Source organism: Geotrypetes seraphini, chromosome 4 (genome assembly GCF_902459505.1).
Source record: "Geotrypetes seraphini chromosome 4, aGeoSer1.1, whole genome shotgun sequence".
In the NCBI taxonomy this organism is placed as follows: domain Eukaryota; kingdom Metazoa; phylum Chordata; class Amphibia; order Gymnophiona; family Dermophiidae; genus Geotrypetes; species Geotrypetes seraphini.
Window position 1 is genome coordinate 2,469,598 of NC_047087.1, and position 20,465 is coordinate 2,490,062.

Below are 20,465 nucleotides of genomic sequence, written 5' to 3' on the forward strand. Positions count from 1 at the left end.
GCTGAGCTGCAGGTTGTTCTCCCATACAGGGTGCGTCTTCTGCCAGGTCACCCATACCGAAACACCGATGGTACCAGCTGCACCGATGGTACCGGCTATTGAGCAAGCGCTACTGGTGCACTCTTTTTGAGAGAAGTTCGATGCATTCTTTCACAGGGAGATTGCCACTGTTTTTAGGTCACATTGCATGCAACTCTCTTGGTACCGGCCCATACCTGATCATACCACTGCGAGGCATCATGGTTCTGATACCACCGATCCATTGCCGCAGTATCCATACAAGCCTCAGTACTGCAATATTTAGCTTATTCCTTCCTTATAAATCAAAGATCTAGCTGCTGAACTAGAGAAAGAGATTTTCAGCTGGCAGGGCTCTGTTTATAAATTTTTATCAACACAACTAATATACTACTTTATCCTAAAGAAAAGAAATAGAAATTTTTTTCAACCTTTGTTGTCTGGTTTCTGCTTTCCTCATCTTCTCATTCAAATCCTTCCATCCACTGTCTGTCTTCTCTCTGCATCTTCCATTTGCTCTGTTACTGCGCCTCTCCCTTCACCCCCCCCAATTGGTCTGGCACCCATCTTCTTCCCTCTGCTCCCCCATAGTCTGGCATATCTGTCTTCTTCCCTTCCAGCGTCTTCTCCCCACTCTGTCTTCCCCATTTCCTCCCCATGTCCTTTCAGTGTCTTCTCCCCACTCTGTCTTCCCCATGTCCTTTCAGTGTCATCTCCCCACTCTGTCTTCCCCATGTCCTTTCAGCGTCTTCTCCACACTCTTTCTTCCCCATTTCCTTTCAGCGTCTTCTCCCCACTCTGTCTTCCCCATGTCCTTTCAGCGTCTGTTCCTCTCCACCCCCTTCAGCGTCTGTTCCTTTACTCTACCACCCTTCCCTCTCGCCACCTCACCGCCCTTCGGCATCCCTCGCACGGTCCCCTCCCTCCTTCCTACCTACCCGAATCTATCTATTTATCTCCCTCCCTCCCCTTTATCTTCGCGGCGCGTTTTGAGTAACTTTCACAAAGCCGTCGGAGCCTGCAAACGGTAGTGTGCATGTGTGGGCGGAAGCTTCTCTTCTGATGCAACCGGAAGTTGCATCAGAGGAGAAGCTTCCACCCACACACGCATGCTACTGCTTGTAGGCTCCGAAGGCCTTCCACTGTACCATCAATATTTATACAGGCATCCATTTACTTCAACTATTTTCCCTACACCTGTTCTCTAAGGAACATTCTCCACAGAGCTTTTTACTCCATCTTCTTTTGATCCTAAAAGGCCCAGAGGTTTGGGAGTGGCTGTAGAGGAGGAGGAGGCCACTACATCCTTTTAAAGATGTTTTTTTCTTTTTGCTTCAGTTTATCTCTGTCATAGATTCTGGACTGACGGTCTGTTCTATATATTCTACAATTACACACTTATGCATTCTGCAGTCAGTATGCACATTACAACCTGTTCCTTCTGGGTTTTCCATATAGCTCTCTTACATTTCTTCGGGCGCACTTCATCTTAACTTCTTCTTCTTGCTGAGTCGCTCAAGTTGCACTGTACTATATACCTCAGCCGGAGATTTTAGTTCTCGGGCTCTCTATCAATGGACTGAGAATATTTGGCCCTAGGAAAGTATTAGACATACATATTTCACTCACAAATTACCATTTTGTTCTAGACAATCTCCTCATTGTCTAGTAATGGTGGCCTTTCTCCTGGATGGAACGGATCAATCCCTCTGTGCGTTTTCTCCAATTCCTCTCTTGCTCAATTTCAGCTTCGGCAAGAATTGGCCTCCAGGCTTCTTGTAGCCCTGCTGGCCAGACAGCCATGAAGTCAGAAGTCTGTTTTCTCCTTTTAGTGCCTTTTAATGTGACCTCAGCAGACATGGCGGGTTTTCTCATCCTTGCAGACTTTTTTTAGCTGTGTCAAGACAACCTTCTTGCAGCAGCCGTATGAGGAGTGGGGGAGATGGTTTTTCTGTTCTAGGCTATTTATATTATCAAGCCTTTAACTTACTTCATATCTGCCTTCCGGGAATATTTCCTACCCCTCTCCTACTCAGCTCTTGGCTTCACTTCAGTCAGAGTTTGTCTTCGGTTTATGAGTATTTTCCATGTTCAGATCAATAAACTGTTCATCTTCTGATTTCCAACTTTGCACAGGTCTTGTCGAACTCCACCGGTCTCTAGTGGCTTGGGATCCTCAATGTGTTCTCTCTACATTGTTGCTCCTTTCTTTTGAGCCTTGTTGGCACCGTGATACAATGGCTTCTCTGTACTCTCCTCTTTGTGTGGACAACAGAGGTCAGGAGATGTCATATACATCTCATCATTGTGCTTCTGTTTTTCTCTCTTAAGCCTCATTCTCACCCTGGAGAAATGGCTCTTCATACCTTGGACTGTAAAAGAACCTGGGTTTTCTCTTCCAAACAACTACCCTCTACAGAACCGTTTCTCACAGGTTAGTTCTCCCTATCCCTGGAGATCTATTTCCTCATACAATCTTTCCTTCATTGACCAACTCTCCCTCCATCCCATTCCAATAAGCTAGGGTCCCATATGTGAGAATATGCTGCCTGCTTCTCCTAGGATAAAGCACCATAACAGGTGTTATCCAGAGACAGCAGGCAGATATTCTCACATCCCACCCACCTCCCCGAGACAGCACTCGCGCATGCGCGGTGTGGGCAATCTAAAAGCTTATGAATTGTTAAAGTGCTTTTCATGGGGGGGTAATTTAAAGTATTTAAGATTTATGGTTAAGAATGTACAAGTGATTTTGTATAGTATAAGATATCATATTGTATACTTGTTAATTGAAGTGAAAATGAATAAAGAATTAAAAAAAAAAAAAAAGTGCTTTTCACTGTCCGTACTGGGCTCCGTGGATGACGTCACCCACATGTGAGACTATCTGCCTGCTGTCTCCGGTAAGTAACTGTGCTGTACTGCATGTGTGCACAGTCTCTCTGTGACTGTATACTCAATTGTTCTTTCGAGGTCTGCAGCTGCTTCTCTGCTGTTTTTAGGACCGAGCAGAAGTTTGCAGATCATATGCGAGAGAAAAGTGAAGCCAGCAGTGAGTTTTCTAAAAAGAAATCGCTTGTCGAACAACGACAGTACCTGCCTATTTTTGCTGTTCAGCAAGCTCTACTTACAATTATCCGGTGAGTGCCTCAGCCCTCATCACACTTACTCTCTGTCTCTCCAAGCTGAGTCCTACTTGCTGCATCCTCTTCTCTGTGGTCGTTGGGTTATTTTGGGTCTTCCTTGATCATGTTCTGCATTCTCCCCACCCCTCCTTTTCTATCTTTGCTATTACTCCCATTTTGAGTAGGAATACCAGAAAACAGGAGACAGTCACATAACAGATACTGCTCTTCTCTCCCCCCCTCCTTTCTTCAAATCCTACTCTGCATGGTTTCTGTTTCCTTTTGGTACAGGGTGCTCTGGGAAGGTTCTCTTTCTCTCTGCTGCACATTTTATTGTCTCATCTGGCATATATTCAGTCGTTTTTATGCAGGAACTTATGCCAGATCCCATCCCCCCACCTTCCAGACAGGGAGTGGAGGAATAGCCTAATGGTTAGTACAGTGGCCCAAGAACCAGAGGAGCTGGGTTTGAGTCTCTGTGCTGTCACTTAATCCTCCATTGCCCCAGATTCAAAATAAATACCTATATCTAATATGTAAACTGCTTTGATAGTGACCACAGAAAGGTGGTATATCAAATGTCATCCCCTAATGATGTCTGCCCCTGCCCTCTTCTCCACACTCATCACGTGTCTTGGCATTCAGCATTACTGGCACAATCCATTCTGAGTCTAAAATACTTTTTTAATACTTTCTTTTCCAGAGACAACAGCATAGTGATTGTGGTGGGTGAGACAGGGAGCGGAAAAACAACTCAGCTGACCCAGTATCTCCATGAAGATGGCTACACAGACTATGGCATGATTGGCTGCACACAGCCTCGCCGTGTTGCTGCCATGTCTGTAGCCAAGCGAGTGAGCGAGGAGATGCAGGTTAGCCTTGGAGAGGAGGTGAGTAATGTAAAAAAACAAAAAACCCTGGTGTGGTGGTGATGGCTGTGAGCAATTCAGAAAGTTTGTGTACACTTAGTTATTAAGCATCTAAATCCATTGAGAATCCATTTCAAAGATTGCGCAGGTACTCTGCTCTTGTTACTTGCATTGCGCTTGATTTGCTAACAATACTTGCTTACACTTCATCTAATCATTGGTCCCTATCTTTGAAATTTCCTTCCCCCTCATAGTAGGTCTGAACCCTCACTCCAAGTTCAAAATTTCAGTCAAAGGACAATTCCTTTAGCTCAACTCCCTTTTCCTCTTCTCCTCTCTCCTTCCTTTCTTTTCTTTTTCAATTCTTTATTTATTGATTTTAACAATTGACAATTTTCAAATTCAAATCATAAGAAAAAATACAATGTAAGCACAATCAAACATAGAATCAAGATTTAATAATAATAATAATTTTATTTCTTATATACCGCTATACCCTAAGTTCGAAGCGGTTTACAGTGAAAGTCGTGTCTGGAGAGAGTACAGTGTTAACAGTAGGATACAGGATAATACAAAATGAATAGGTACTGGGGTGTTTACAATGGTACAAGATGTTAGCAAAAGAACAGTTACAGGATCTTCTCAAAACGTAAGTCTGACCATGCCTCCCCACTCCTTGCCAAACTTCACTGGCTTCCAATAATCTCCAGAATCCATTTCAAATGTTCCTGCCTGGCTTTCAAGATCATTCACGGAATCCTGCCTCCTCTTATCCCACTGTCTTTCAACTCCTCCAGTCCCGACTCCTCCAGAACTGCCCAAAGGCTTAAACTAGCCTTCCCCTCTCCACGCGGCATCCACTATTCAGGCAAACTGGGAAAATCCCTTCTCTTCAAAATCACAGGTCTTTGGAACGACCTCACCACCCCGCTGCGGAACCTGAGCTCCCTTCAGTTATTCCGCAAACAACTGAAAACCTAGCTTTTCAGCAAATTGTAGCTCTATCCTTCCCCCCTTTCTCTCCCCCCTTCTACACATAAGTTCATGTAATCCTTTTTCTTCTTCTCTACCCACTATTTTAAGTTCTTGTAAACCGTGTCGAGCTCCATTCTCATGGAGATGATGCGGTATATAAACTTAAGGTTTAGATTAGATTAGATTAGATTAGATATGATACAGGATACTACAAAGAGAGCCGGTACAGGGGTGTTACAATAAGGTACAAGATAGAAACAAGGAAACAGTTATCGGATGTTTCCAATAAGGTGCAGGACCCGATACAATACAATATGATACAATATGAACAGTTACAAGAGATCAATGCTGTTTACAGTTAGATATCTACAATGTGCGTGAGAGAGGTACAGCATAAGCATTGGGGGAAGGGGAAAGGGGAGGGGGAGGACTTTCGGGGGGGGATTATAACTGGTGGGGGGGGGGAGAGATTGGGTGGAGTTGAAGAGACGGGTCTTCAGAGATTTTCTGAAGTCAGCATATGATGTGGCTTCGAGTATTGGTTTTGCTAGCCATGTGTTCAGTTGGGCTGCCTGGAAAGAAAGCATTCTGTTTAGGTACTTCTTGTAGTGACATGATTTCAGGGATGGGTAAGTAAAGAGGTTTGTTCTGCGGGAGGTCTTTTTTGGGCAGTAGGTGAGAAATTGGGAAGCTAGGTAAGTTGGTAGCATCCCGAAGATCGCTTTGAAGCTGATGCAGGCAAACTTGAAAAGTATTCTGGATTCAACTGGTAACCAGTGGAGTGTTTGGAGATATGGAGAGATGTGTTCCCATTTCTTGAGTCCGAAGATGAGACGGATGGCAGTGTTTTGGATTAATCTTAGTTTGTGGAGGGACTTTTTGTATGCTCCCAAAAATATGATGTTGCAGTAGTCCAGAGTACTCAGGATGGAGGCTTGTACTAATAGACGGAAGGATGATTCGTCGAAAAATTTTTTGATGGTGCGAAGTTTCCAAAGGGTAGAGATACATTTTTTGAACATTAGCTCAGTGTGTTTATCTAGTGTTAGGTGTCTGTCAAGGGTAACCCCTAGTATTTTAATAGATTGATCAATTTCGTAGTCTTTGCCATTTACGTGAATCTTGTTGTCTTTTATCTGCTCGTTGAGAGAGGCTAGGAAAAATTTGGTTTTTTCTGTGTTCAGTTTGAGTTTGTAGGCCTTCATCCAAAGTTCTATTTGGTTTAGGATATTGGATAGGTGAATGATGAAATTTGGCGAAATATTGGATAATGGAAGTAAGACGGTGATATCGTCAGCGTAAACGTGGAAGGTGAGGTTTAAGCTCTGTAATAGGTGTCCCAATGAGATGAGGTAGATATTGAAGAGGGTCGGTGAGAGCGGGGAGCCTTGGGGGAGTCCGCAGTTGTTGTTCCAGCTGAAGGAGAGATTATCGTCTTTGAGTACTTGATAGGACCTGAGTTCGAGAAATCCCCGGAACCAGGTAAGAGTGTTTCCTTAGATGCCTATTGCCTCCAAACAGTTCAGCATGATGGAGTGGTCAACTAGGTCAAAGGCGCTGCTTAGATCCAGTTGGAGGATCAAAACGTTGGAGCCTTGACTGAGAAGGGAGTGTAGGAAGTTTAGCAGGGAGCCCATTATAGTTTCGGTGCTGAAGCCGGGTCTGAAACCAGATTGGTTGGTATGTAGTAAGTTGAATTTGTCTAAGTGGTTGTTTAGGTCAGCATTTACCAGGCCTTTCATTAATTTGGCAGCCAGAGGGATATTTGCGACGGGTCTGTAGTTTGATATGTTGTTGGTTGCTTCTTTTTTGTTCTTTTTTATAGGGGTAATAATAATTTGGCCTAGGTCTTCTGGGAATTTCCCAACGGATAATTGTAGGTTGATCCAGGTTAGAAGGTTGGTTTTGAAGCTAATGGGGGCAGATTTCATCATGTTAGGGGGGCAGGGGTCTAATTTGCAGTAAGATTTTGTATATTTATTGTAATATTTGTTGAACGTTAGCCAGTCAGTTTCCTTGAAGTTGATCCAGCTCATGTCGGCTTTAGAAGAGGAGTCAGGGTCCTGGAGGATGGTGTAGTTCCAGTGGGCGTCTTGTGTGTTTGGGAGGGCAAGCCTTGATTTAGATATTTTTGAGTTGAAGAAATCGGCCAGGTCGTGTGCTGTGATTGTGGAATCTTCTACTGGGTTTGTGTAGGGGTGGGTGTCGAATAGGTCGTTGACTAGTTTGCTACTGTTTAAGGAGGTGTTGCCTATAATGTTGGCGTAGAAGGTTTTTTTCTTGTTAGAGATGGTGTTTTTGTAGGTAGCTAGTTTTTGGCGCCAGGCGTCTCTGGATTCTGGTGTACCTAACTTTGTCCACTTCCTTTCTAATCTTCTTAATTCTCTCTTTATCCCAAGGAGCTCTGAGTCAAACCAGCCCGATAGGTTTCTAGGTCTGAGCCTTCTTTTCTTCAGTGGGGCCATTTCGTTCAGGATTTGGGTGCTGGTGGAAATTCAGGAGTTCATGAAGAGGTTGGGATCCTCATCGTGGTTGTGGATAATGTCATAGTGAGACCAGAATTCTACAGGGTTGAGTTTGCCTCTGCTTGTTTTAAATAAAGTGGGTTTGTGTTTAGCTTTCTTCGTGTTTGATGTCTGTTGCCATTCCAACTCGAAGTTGCATATTTTGTGGTCAGACCAAAGTGAGTCTGACCAGGTTTCTGATATCAGTCGGATCGTAGGATTTGTTGAATGTGAATTGGTCAGTGATACAATGTCCAATTGGTGGCCTTTTGTGTGGGTTGATATTGGGGGGGGAGTGAGGAAAGCTAAGGGAGGTTAGAAAGGACCAGCATTCGGTGGGTTCAGGTAGATCTGGATTCTCTAAATGTAGGTTGAGGTCGCCGCATAAGAGGTTGTAAGGGCCGGAAAGTGAATTGGTTAACAGGAATTCCTGAAATTCTTCTTTGGCTGCTGACCATTTTTTGGGTGGAATATATGTCAGGATGATAGTAAGGGAGTCGACTAGCCGTTCTGATTGTAGCTTTAGAGAGAGGATTTCCAAGGTGGGGGAGGATTTAGAGCTGAGCATGGAGCCGTTTAAGTTGTCTTTGAGGATAACGGCCAGACCCCCTCTCTTGCCTCTTTCTCTTGCTAAGGAGAGAATTTTGAAGTTGGGGGGGGGAGGCATTCTTGGATGGTAATGTCTTCATCTGAGAGTAGCCAAGTCTCTGTTAGTAAGACGAAGTCAGGGTTGGTGTCGATGAGCCAGTCGTGGATTAATTGGGATTTGTTCCTCATAGATCTTATGTTTAGGTAGGAACCTCTGAGGCTGGCATAGATTAGGGGGGTGGAGGGGGTGGGATGGGAGGGAGCTATGTTTTTTAGTACTCTGGTTTTTTTGGTGTAGGGTCTGGAAGGTCTGTGGAAAGTGGTTAGGATTGGGATCTCCTGGATATCGAGGGAAGCCTTGGTAAGGGTAGGGGGGGGTTGGGCTTGAATGTACGAATAGAGAAGGGGGTGGGGGTGGGGGGAGGGAGAAGGAAGGGTGGGGAGGTTGCTTTGCTTCTTGAACTAAGTAAGTATAAGATAATAAGAAGTAACCACATGCTGTGATGAGGGGATAACATGTTAATGCACTGATTTAACAAAATAGCGTATGAGTGGTAGTACAGAAAGTGAAGGTACTGAGTCAGAAATTTATTTGCTGTCGAGACAGGTAAACAGCGAGGTACAGACTTAATAAGTTAAGACTGGGCAATTAAATACAAGATGCAGTAACAGATTAACGGTGTGAGAAGCTGTGATATGAAGCTGTTACCTGACTTGGAGGTCGACAGGAGATCAGGAGTTCAGGTGATCTGGTCTTTGGGACGCAGGCGATACACGCAGACGCTCCACGTCACCGAACGGCAGCGCGCCGTTGGCGCTGGGCCTTTTTAAAGTGAGTCCTCCGGCTGGATCGAGGGGGGGCGGAGCAGGGCTCCCACGCTGGTCCTGATCTGGCTGGCTTCTGTGTCTGGGTGCTGGCGCTGGGCCTTTTTAAAGTGAGTCCTCCGGCTGGATCGGGGGGGGGGGGCGGAGCAGGGCTTCCACGCTGGTTCCGATCTGGCTGGCTTCTGTGTCTGGGTGCTGGCGCTGGGCCTTTTTAAAGTGAGTCCTCCGGCTGGATCGGGGGGGGGGGGGGGGCGGAGCAGGGCTCCCTCGCTGGTTCCGATCTGGCTGGCTTCTGTGTCTGGGTGCTGGCGCTGGGCCTTTTTAAAGTGAGTCCTCCGGCTGGATCGGGGGGGGGGGGGGGGGGCGGAGCAGGGCTCCCACGCTGGTCACGATCTGGCTGGCTTCTGTGTCTGGGTGCTGGCGCTGGGCCTTTTTAAAGTGAGTCCTCCGGCTGGATCGGGGGGGGGGCGGAGCAGGGCTCCCTCGCTGGTTCCGATCTGGCTGGCTTCTGTGTCTGAGTGCTGGCGCTGGGCCTTTTTAAAGTGAGTCCTCCGGCTGGATCGTGGGGGGGGGGGGGGGGTGGAGCAGGGCTCCCACGCTGGTCCCGATCTAGCTGGCTTCTGGGTGCTGGCGCTGGGCCTTTTTAAAGTGAGTCCTCTGGCTGGATCGGGGGGGGGGGCGGAGCAGGGCTCCCACGCTGGTTCCGATCTGGCTGGCTTCTGTGTCTGGGTGCTGGCGCTGGGCCTTTTTAAAGTGAGTCCTCCGGCTGGATCGGGGGGGGGGGGGGGGGGTGGAGCAGGGCTCCCACGCTGGTCCCGATCTGGCTGGGGATTTAAACAAAATATTACAGAGTATAATTAGTCCACCATTTAAATGGAAGAGGAAGTAATGATAGGCTGAAATTTTTAACAAATAAGCAAATAAAAAAGGGGAAAAATCAAGATGAGGTCTAATTGCTCTTAAACAATTCTTTCTGAGCTATCTGAGAGCCTGCCTTACTCATAATTAATCAAGAATTACTCTTAGAGGAAATACATTTAGATAACTGTTGTGGCTTGTAGAAGATATACCTGTCTCCTTATAAACCAATACTCATTTGCAGGGGATTTGCAGAACAAAAGTTGCCCCCAACTGAGTAACCTGAGGTCTCAAAATAAGAAACTGTTTTCGTCTTTTCTGGGTAGAACGAGATACATCAGGTAACATTCTGATAGTATTAGTCAAAAATGGAACATCTTTATGTTTGAAAAACAACTTTAACATCCATTCTCTATCAGAATCAATAGTAAACTGTACCATCAATGTAGTAGAAACCTGAACCTCAGTTTCCGACTTCTCAGGGAAATTAGTTAAATCCAAACTATCTGCAGATAAATTCTGCTGGTTTGGATTTTGAGACTTAACTCTCTTTGGAAGGTAATAAATCTTAGAGAGAGGTGGATAAGAGGTTTCTGACACCTTCAGAATCTCATTAATATACTTTTAAACATAACTAAAGCAGTTACTGGAAAAACTTTGGAAAGTTAATAATGCGCAAATTACATCTCCTTATGGAATTTTCCAACATTTCTTTTTGAAATGTAAATTCTTAGTGTCTTTAACCCAAGGTAAAGCTTGCGCTTCCAAAGTTTTTGTCCGGATTTCCAGGTCATCAGATTTATTTTCCAAAGTTGTTACTTGATTTTTAAGTTCCAGATTTTCTGAAAGTACCTTAGTACACTGAGTGGAAAGTTGCTGTATTTAGTTCCCCAGTGAGACCTGGAAATTAGCAGTAACATTCCAAATTTATTACCTCGGGTCTCTCTGTAGGGGAAAAAACTCAATTCTAGGAACCCCTGTTGGTGACAAAGTACAGTCAAACCTTGGTTTACGAGTGCACCGGTTTGCGAGTGTTTTGCAAGACGAGCAAAACATTCGCAAAATCGGCGCCTCGGAAACAGAGTTTGACTCGGTTTATGAGCGCCACCCTCCCGTGATCTGGCATACCACCCAGCGATCCTGCATCCCCCCCCAGAGCACCACAACGACATTGCTTACCCCGATTGGGCACCGGCACCAGCATCAATGCACAGGAGGTGCTGGTGCCCGAAGATCCTCCCTCTTCTGGCCTGGCCTTGGCTGGGCGGTGCGACGGAGATCCTCCCTCTTCCCTGTGCTGGGCTGGACTAGGCTTTGAGCATTTGCGAATGTTCAAAGCCTTCTGGTCTCGCTGTCTCTGAGATTCTCAGATTCAGGAGGAAGTAGAATAAATCAAAGTGAGTTTCCCTTCCTATGGGGAAACTCGCTTTGATATATGAGCAATTTGGTATATGAGCATACTTCTGGAACGAATTATGCTCGTAAACCAAGGTTCCACTGTACCTGGGTCCACAGAAGCTGCCATTGGAATCTCATGAACTGACCGTGCTCCCCCCATTGATCACTGCGATGACAAACCAAGCAACTCCTCCTGCCTCAAACCAGGGCCGGATCCCCCGCTCTGCATAGCCGGCAGGAGCACGTCCTGGGCTGACGCCTCTTCCGCTGCCACGGGGCGAGTCGTTGGACTATGCTCATCCGGGGACAGAGTAGCACCATTGAAAGAAATCTCCTGCGCCTCAGCCTGCGCTTGTTCTCCAGCCGAGTTAGTTCCCGGTTGTGGTGTTTGCGAGCTACGCTCGATAAAGACATCCATCGGGCCGGTCTGCGGCACAGTTTCATCCGGGTACACCCGGACGTTTGACTTCCTTTTAACCATCAGATAAGTGATGAGAAATTTCCAAGATCCACCACGATGGCGTCTTACCGAAGACTTCAGACCACCATCTTGGTCAAGCTCCGCCTCTCCTCCTTTCTTTCCTCTTCTTTTTTTTTATTTTTATTCTTTATTCCTTTTTAATCGTTCAACAAGTGTACAAGAAAAAAGAACCATACATAGTCTCATAAACAATACTTGAAAAATCCTTCAAGTCAAATAACAATTGTATATATATAAACCCCTAACCCTCCCTCCCTACATTATTTTTCTTTATTCATTTTTAACCTCTCCTCAAGTGTTCAAGAATCATAAAAACAACACTTATTTAAACACTTGAAAATCTTATCATTATACTAACCTACCGTATTTTCACGCATATAACGCGCGCGTTATACGTGTTTTTACAAACCGTGCATACCCTTGCGCGGTATACGCGTGAGCGCGTTGTACAAATTTTTTTTTACATAGTTCCCCCCCCAACGTCCGATTCACCCCCCGCAGGACCGCTCGCACACACCCGCACCCCCACCCCGAAGGACCGCCGACTCCCCGACACGATCGGGGCAAGAGGGAGCTCAAGCCCTCTTGCCCCAGCCAACCTTGGCACCCCCGACACGATCAGGGCAAGAGGGAGCTCAAGCCCTCTTGCCCCCCCGACTCCCCGACACGATCGGGGCAAAAAGGAGCCCAAGCCCTCTTGCCCCGCCGATTCCCCAACTCCCCGACAATATCGGGCCAGGAGGGAGCCCAAGTCCTCCTGGCCCTGGTGACCCCCCCCCTAGTTGTTCGGGCCAGGAGGGAGCCCAAACCCTCCTGGCCACGGCGACCCCCTAACCCCACCCTGTACTACATTACGGGCAGGAGGGATCCCAGGCCCTCCTGCCCTCGACGCAAACCCCCCTCCCCCCAACGACTGCCCCCCCAAGAACCTCCGACCGCCCTCCCCAGCCGACCCGCGACCCACCTGGCCGACCCCCATGACACCCCCAACCCCCTTCCCCGTACCTTTCTGTAGTTGGCCGGACAGACAGGAGCCAAACCCGCCTGTCCGGCAGGCAGCCAACGACGGAATGAGGCCGGATTGGCCCATCCGTCCCAAAGCTCCGCCTACTGGTGGGGCCTAAGGCGCCTGGGCCAATCAGAATAGGCCCGTGAGCCTTAGGTCCCTCCTAGGGGCGGGGCCTGAGGCACATGGGCCCAACCCGACCATGTGCCTCAGGCCCTGCCCCCAGGAGGGACCTAAGGCTCTCGGGCCTATTTTAATTGGCCCAGGCGCCTTAGGCCCCACCAGTAGGCGGAGCTTTGGGACGGATGGGCCAATCCGGCCTCATTCCGTCGTTGGCTGCCTGCCGGACAGGCGGGTTTGGCTCCCGTCTGTCCGGCCAACTACAGAAAGGTACAGGGAAGGGGGGTGGGGGTGTCGTGGGGATCGGCCAGGGGGGTCTGGTCAGCTGGGGGGGCGGTCGGAGGTTCTTGGGAGGGGGGCGGTCGTTGGGGCGAGGGGGGTTTGCGTCGAGGGCAGGAGGGCCTGGGATCCCTCCTGCCCGTAATGTAGTGCGGGGTGGGGTTAGGGGGTCGCCGTGGCCAGGAGGATTTGGGCTCCCTCCTGGCCCGAACAACTAGGGGGGGGTCGCCGTGGCCAGGAGGACTTGGGCTCCCTCCTGGCCCGATATTGTCGGGGAGTTGGGGAGTTGGCGGGGCAAGAGGGCTTGGGCTCCCTTTTGCCCTGATCGTGTCGGGGAGTTGGGGGGGGGCAAGAGGGCTTGAGCTCCCTCTTGCCCCGATCGTGTCGGGGGTGCCAAGGTTGGCTGGGGCAAGAGGGCTTGAGCTCCCTCTTGCCCTGATCGTGTCGGGGAGTCGGCGAGGCAAGAGGGGAAGCTGCAGGACACCGGTAGGAGCTTCTACATGATGGGGGGGGGTCGGGAGGCTGTGGGGGTGCGAGCGGTCCTTCAGGGTGGGGGTGCATGCGAGCGGTCCTTCAGGGTGGGGGTGCATGTGAGCGGTCCTTCGGGGTAGGGGTGCGAGCGGTCCTGCGGGGGGGGGGGATGAATCGGACGTCGGGGGGGCATCAGGCTTTCAGGGTGGGGACAGGACTTCAAGGGGGAGAGGAGAGTCGGGGCGGGCGAAAGAAGAGTCGGGGCAGGCGACTGGAGAGTCGGGCAGCATGCGCGGTATACGGGTGTGCGCGGTATACAAAAATTTCTGTACATAAATTTGTGTTTTCCGCGCGCTATACCCGTGTGCGCGTTTTACACGGGTGCGCGTTATCTACGTGAAAATACGGTATATAATAAAACGTTAGCGGCGCATGTGCTTTTAAAAAAGCGTGATTCCTGCCGCTGTGGTGTGTGATCCATGGCCGTGTTCCATTTTAGAACCCAGCCAGGGATCACTTTGGCCAGTCTCCTCCTCCCGCCCTCACCAAACCGAAGCAAGCTCAACACACCTCCCGCCCTCACCTCACCAACCCGAAGCAAACTGGAACATACCTCCCGCCCTCGCTCACCGCTGCCGCTGATCCTCTTCGCCGGCTTTGGTGGGCCTCGCAGGCCGCTTTCTGGCCTCGGTGGCACGTTCCCTCTGACGCACGGGATCGCGTTGGGGGGGAGCGTGCTTCCGGTTTGGGGAGCGGCCTGCGAAGTTCGCTGGGGCCGGCCACCACGATCGCGGCCTGCTTTGAAGAGGAGCAGGCCAGAAGACGCCGGGATGGAGGGAGGATAAGCAGGGGGATTAATTCATGGGGCCAGAGGGAGAGGGAAAGCGGGCTGCTTTGGGGGGAGGGGTGTGCTTAGGGGAGACAGAAGGGGCCATGGAGAGATAGGGAGAGGGAAAGGGGGCTGCTTTGGGGGGGAGGTGTGCTGGGGACAGACAGTTTTGCTCTGGGGGGAAGACAAGGGGCCATGGAGAGACAGGGAGAGGGAAAGGGGGCTGCTTTGGGGGAGGGGTGTGCTGGGGGGAGTTAGAAGGGGCCATGGGGAGATAGGGAGAGGGAAAAGGGGCTGCTTTGGAGGGGAGGTGTGCTGGGGACAGACAGTTTTGCTCTGGGCCATGGAGAGACAGGGGGAGGGAAAGGGAGCTGCTTTGGGGGGAGGGGTTGTGTTTAGGGCAAACAGCTTTGCTCTGGGGGGGTGAAGACAGAAGAGGGCCATGGAGAGACAGTTAGGGAGAGGGAAAGGGGGCTGCTTTGGGGGGAGGTGTGTGCTGGAGGCAGATAGCTTTGCTCGGGGGGGGGGAGAGACAGAAGGACACAGACAGCGGCCAAGGAGAGAGAGATAAAGAGACACAGATAGACAGACACATCTATTCTAGCACCCGTTAATGTAACGGGCTTAAAGACTAGTATAAACATAAAAGGAATCCTTACCCTACCCTCCCTTCATCCCTATTAGTAATTTTATTTCATCACTTTATGAAAACAACACCTCCCCCCTCCCTTCCTCCCTTCCTTAAATGCACTTCCTTTCCTCTTCTGTCGCTCTCTTTCTCTGTTTTCCTAGCGGTCCCTTGGTTCTTTTTATTTTGCTTGGTTATAAACTGCATAGATGCTATGTTGTGGATATGTTGAGGTATATCAAGAACTGTAAATAAATAAATTTATTAACATATCTTGAAAAATCTAGAATTGCACTGTTAGCAGGTTGTTTGCCATCCTATGGTAGCTAGCTATTGCAAGATAACGGGCAACCTACCAGCAAGAAATGTAGTTAACAGAAAAGATAGCAAAGTCTGTACAGCAGAGGTTCTCAACTCAGTCTTTAACCTAGCCAATTAGGTTTTCAGGACGTCCTCGGTGAATATGCATACCATCCGCACCAGGAGTTTACTCAATGTAAATGTATAAAGCTTGTGAAAACCATAAACACTTCTGCAACAGACACAAACTTGAATCCAAACAAAAAAATATTAAAATGTAAAAAAACCCACATTTTTATAATATTATGATGCATTCAGACCCATAAAACAAAATGCTGCACACTGGCAAGGCTTACATCGGGTCCATCACTGTTGCATCACGGTCCTTGACCACCACATTGTATTCGAATCATTAAACAATGTTTATGATAAATCAAATTGACTTATCTGAACAATATCTCCTGCGATTCCAGCCACTTACAGAGCTCCTTGTTGTCTGTGCATGAACACCTTGTGAACAACATCAAACTCAACAAAGGCTCCCCCCTACTTGAGTTTTGCTGGTTCCTACTTCTTCAGGGGGGATGCCTACTTCAACATAGAAAAAATAAAACAGTTAACATACCCCAAACACTCCCCACTCATACATCGCAACTCATAACAATGCTCCATTTACCTGTCACCTTCAAAGCCAAGTTATATATCTGCCTTTCCTCCCTATTACTGATCGGTACATTTCCCGGGGATTAAGGACAGATCCTGATCACTCCGATCATAAAAAATCCGAAAGAATCCAACAAGCTGACATCAGACTACAGACCCATTGCAAGCATCCCCTTATTTATAAAGCTGATGGAAGGCCTATTAAACCAGAAATTAGTAATGTATTTGGACAACTTCAGCATACTCCAAGAGAATCAGTCAGGTTTCCGCTCAGGTTTTAACACTGAAACAGTTATAGCCTCACTACTAGATCTCCTTCATAATTTATTCAGCCAAGGTTCTAGTGCACTAGTCCTACAACTAGATCTAAGTAGTGCCTTTGACTTACTCAATCACGACATCCTAATTGACTGTTTGGAGTCAATTGGTCGTTGTTTGGAGTCAATTGGTCATTCTGGCAATGTGTTAAATTGGTTCCAGGGTTTCTTGAGTAAACGATCTTACAAAGTCCACAGTGATAATAAGCAATCCTGCAGATGGACAAACACTTGCAGAGTCCCGAAGGATTCCCCTCTATCCCCTACCCTGTTTAACATCTACCTTGCCTCATTGGGGAATCTATTGCAAAGCTTAAAAGTCAAATTCTATATCTACGCAGATGACATCACTATAGTTCTTCCCCTCACAAACCTAACCTCCGAGACAAAGAATCACTTAGCATTTGTCCTAAAACAAATCGAATTATGGATGACAGAATTCAAACTGAAACTTAACTCTGACACAACCAAATTTTTTCTGGCGAGCCCAAATGATAAAATCAAAGATTCAAAAATTTCCTTGAATGGTCAGGACTTCCCTATTGTCGATTCCATAAAAATTCTGGGAGTAACTCTCGACCGTTACCTTACTTTAGACGCTCACATGGATTTATTGACTAGAAAATGCTTCTCGACATTATGGAAACTAAGATCCATCAAAAAATACTTTGATGCAGCATCATTCCGTCTACTGGTGCAATATTCTATTCTAAGCATGCTGGACTATTGCAACATTATTTACTTGGGATCTTTCAAGAAAACCTTTCAAAGACTCCGAATTATTCAAAATTCGGCAGTACGTCTGATCTTCGGTTTAAAAAATGGGAACACATAAGTCCCTACTATCAAAAATTTCATTGGCTGCCCCTCGAGGCAAGAATTTTATTTAAATTTTCTTGTCTCTGTTTCAAATCAATCTTTGGTTTGGTTTCCTACTTCAATTTGGGTTGTACTATTAGGCCCATACGTAGAATCCACATATTTACACACCCAACAATAAAGGCCTGCCGTTACAAAAGATTCCTAGACAGAACTCTAGCTTTCCAGACAGGCAAACTGAATGATTGGCTGGGTAATATTATCATGCACTCGTCATCCTATTTTAGTTTTAGAAAATTAGTAAAAACGAAACTGTTCAACCGATTTGTCACCTAAGAATTTCTTGTTCATTCTCTCTCTTATTCTGTATACTGAATTCATTGCTTCTACATTGTAACTATGTCGCTGACTGTCCAGCTCTTCTTATTGTAAACCGCCTCGAACTACCATGGCTTTGGCGGTATATAAGAAATAAAATTATTATTATTATATACCACCCCTTAAAACACATAATCCATATCAAATATAAACACTCAATAGAAACATAGAAGATGATGGCAGAAAAGGGCTACAGCCCATCAAGTCTGCCCACTCTGCTTACCCACCCCCTGTCTATGCCCTAATGACCCAATTTCCTTATCTTGACCCTCGTAGGGATCCCACATGGGTATCCCATTTATTCTTAAAGTCTGGCACGCTGTCTGCCTCGATCACCTACACTGGAAGCTTGTTCCAATGATCAACCACTCTCTCTGTGAAGAAATACTTTCTGGTGTCGCCATGAAATTTTCCGCCCCTGAGTTTGAGCGGGTGCCCTCTTGTGGCCGAGGGTCCCTTGAGAAAGAAAATATCATCTTCCACTTCGACACGTCCCGTGAGGTACTTAAATGTTTCGATCATGTCTCCCCTCTCCCTACGTTCCTCGAGAGTGTAGAGCTGCAAATTGTTCAGTCTCTCTTCGTACGAGAGACCCTTGAGCCCCGAGATCATCCTGAACCGATTCAATTCTGCGCACATCTTTACTGTAATGTGGCCTCCAGAATTGCACACAGTACTCCAGATGAGGTCTCACCATGGCCCTGTACAACGGCATTATGACTTCAGGCTTTCGGCTGACGAAACTTCTATTGATATAACCCAATATCTGCCTTGCCTTAGATGAAGCCTTCTCCACTTGATTGGCAGTTTTCATGTCTGCTCTGATGATTACTCCTAAATCTCGTTCTGCTGAAGTCCTAGTTAAAGTTTCTCCATTCAAGAAGTACGTCCTGCATGGATTTCCGCTTCCGAGGTGCATGACCTTACATTTCTTAGCATTGAAGCCTAGCTGCCAGGTTGAGGACCAACTTTCCAATGTAAGCAGGTCCTGCGCCATATAATTCTGTAAACTGCATTCACTTACTATATTACATAGTTTGGCGTCATCGGCGAATAGTGTTATTTTACCTTGAAGCCCTTGAGTCAGATCCCCTATGAATATGTTGAAAAGGAGTGGACCCAGGACTCCACTGGTCACAACAAAAGCACATTATCTACTGAAACCAATTCCTCACATTTAAACCCCACAGTATGAATGGTGATTTACTCCCACAGTAGGAGGGAAATGAGCACATCCCATCCCCAACCAGCTACCAGTACAATTGGAACCATTCCATTGCTACATTCAGACTCCCAGGGATCAAAGAACACCACATAAAAATAAACCACTGTTCCAATTGCAAAAGGCAGGGGGAAATGTCCCCCCACCCCCCACCATCTGCCTCAAAATCGTGTAACGGAACTCTGCTTCGCTGTGGTCCATCTGCAACCAGTTTGAAACCAATGGTACCTGCTCCCTGCCAAGCTGTATGTTGCTGAGATGCTGAGCAACCCTCAACTTGATCGGTCTTTTAGTTTATCCAATATAAAATTTTTCACAAGGGCAAATAACACAATACACGACTTGGCCTGAGTTGCAGTCCATGTACACATATAAAAAATATTTTTTGTCCGGTTGGTGAGACACCAGCACAAACTCAGAATTTAAAACATGCTTGCAATATACACAGTGCCCACAGACTACAGAGCTTTTGAAACTGACAAAGATCAAATAAGAGAAATCTGTCTTAAACTTTATGTTCTGTTGAACTAAGTCACCGCGACCACATTGCCCTTAATCTTTCTGTTATTCCGTGGGCAGCAAGTTCTGCAAAAAGGACTCCAATTCTAATTTAAAAATTTCTTACAGTAGAGTTGGAGATGAAAATACTTAAAGGCAATTGTTAAATTACACAATCACCTGAACAAAGCTAGCAAAATGCAATGTATGTACTCGTACATTGCCTGTTTGTTCGTACATGGACTGTGAGCGCTTGACCTTTAGTCGTGTGGCAGCCACAAGGTCAGAAACATGGACTCTCCATTGCAAGATTGCACCATCGAAGAACCTGCAGTAGTGTGCTTTCTTTGGGCAGAGGAAGTGAAAATTCACTGTCTGATATCGATTCAGTATGGACATAGCACCGTGTATCATTGAAAGGTTTATAAGTGCATAAAACAGTTTAAATCAGGATGAACAGGTGTAACCAACGAAGGATGTTCTGGTCACCCATCAATAACGCACACACAAGAGCTATTGACAGGGTGGATGCCTTGATTAGAGAAGACCGATGAATAATGGTGTCTCAATTGGCTGCAAATTTGGATATCGGCTATGGATCTGCGTTTGCCATAATGCATGATGACTTGGGATACAGGAAAGTTTGCACACGATGAATTCCCAAACAGCTTATTGATCTGCACAAGCAACAGCATGTGGAGGTTGCGACCCAGTTCTTGAGACAGTATGAAGAAGATCTGAGTATTCTGGAGTGAATTGTCACCAGCAATGAGACATGGGTACATCACTGTGACCTGAAGAGCAAAAGACAAAGCATGATGAAATAAAGGAAAAGGTGCTCAACTGTCTTTGGGAGCAGCCGAAAAACTTCTCTACAGGAATGCAGAAGCTAGTTAAATGATACAACAAAAGTATCCTCTTGCATGGGGACTGTGTAGAAAAGTGGTAATGTTGACATTTACATTTCTGTTAAATGTATTTTGCCTTTACTTTTTGATTTACCCTTCTATTCCTCTGACTCCAACAGATAGTGCAGATATGTAGACTATTTAAATGCTACTAAACTGAATTCCTAGGATAAGCAGCAGAAAATATGTTTTGCTCTTGGAACGACATGTTCTCAGTTATGGCCCCACATTCATGGAATCTTTTACCACAGTACATTAGAGAACTAAAAGATCTAACACTGTTTAAAAAAACGTTAAAAACCTTTCTTTTTAAAGATGCGTATGGATCTTAGGACACTAAAAAATCGATTATTTTTTAACTGCAACCTGGAGTTTTTTTTTTGTTT

General features: G+C 46.7%; 1 protein-coding gene across 4 annotated transcripts in view; it reads left to right on the forward strand.

The window, feature by feature from the left end:
• Positions 1 to 20,465, forward strand: part of DHX38 (DEAH-box helicase 38) — a 370,469-nt gene that overhangs the window by 164,487 nt on the left and 185,517 nt on the right. For all 4 annotated transcript variants that reach the window (XM_033942501.1, XM_033942499.1, XM_033942500.1 and 1 more), the window contains 2 exons: positions 3,021 to 3,158; positions 3,847 to 4,033. In XM_033942501.1, coding sequence (XP_033798392.1) covers positions 3,021 to 3,158; positions 3,847 to 4,033 — 325 coding nt within the window. The remainder of the gene's footprint in view (positions 1 to 3,020; positions 3,159 to 3,846; positions 4,034 to 20,465) is intronic.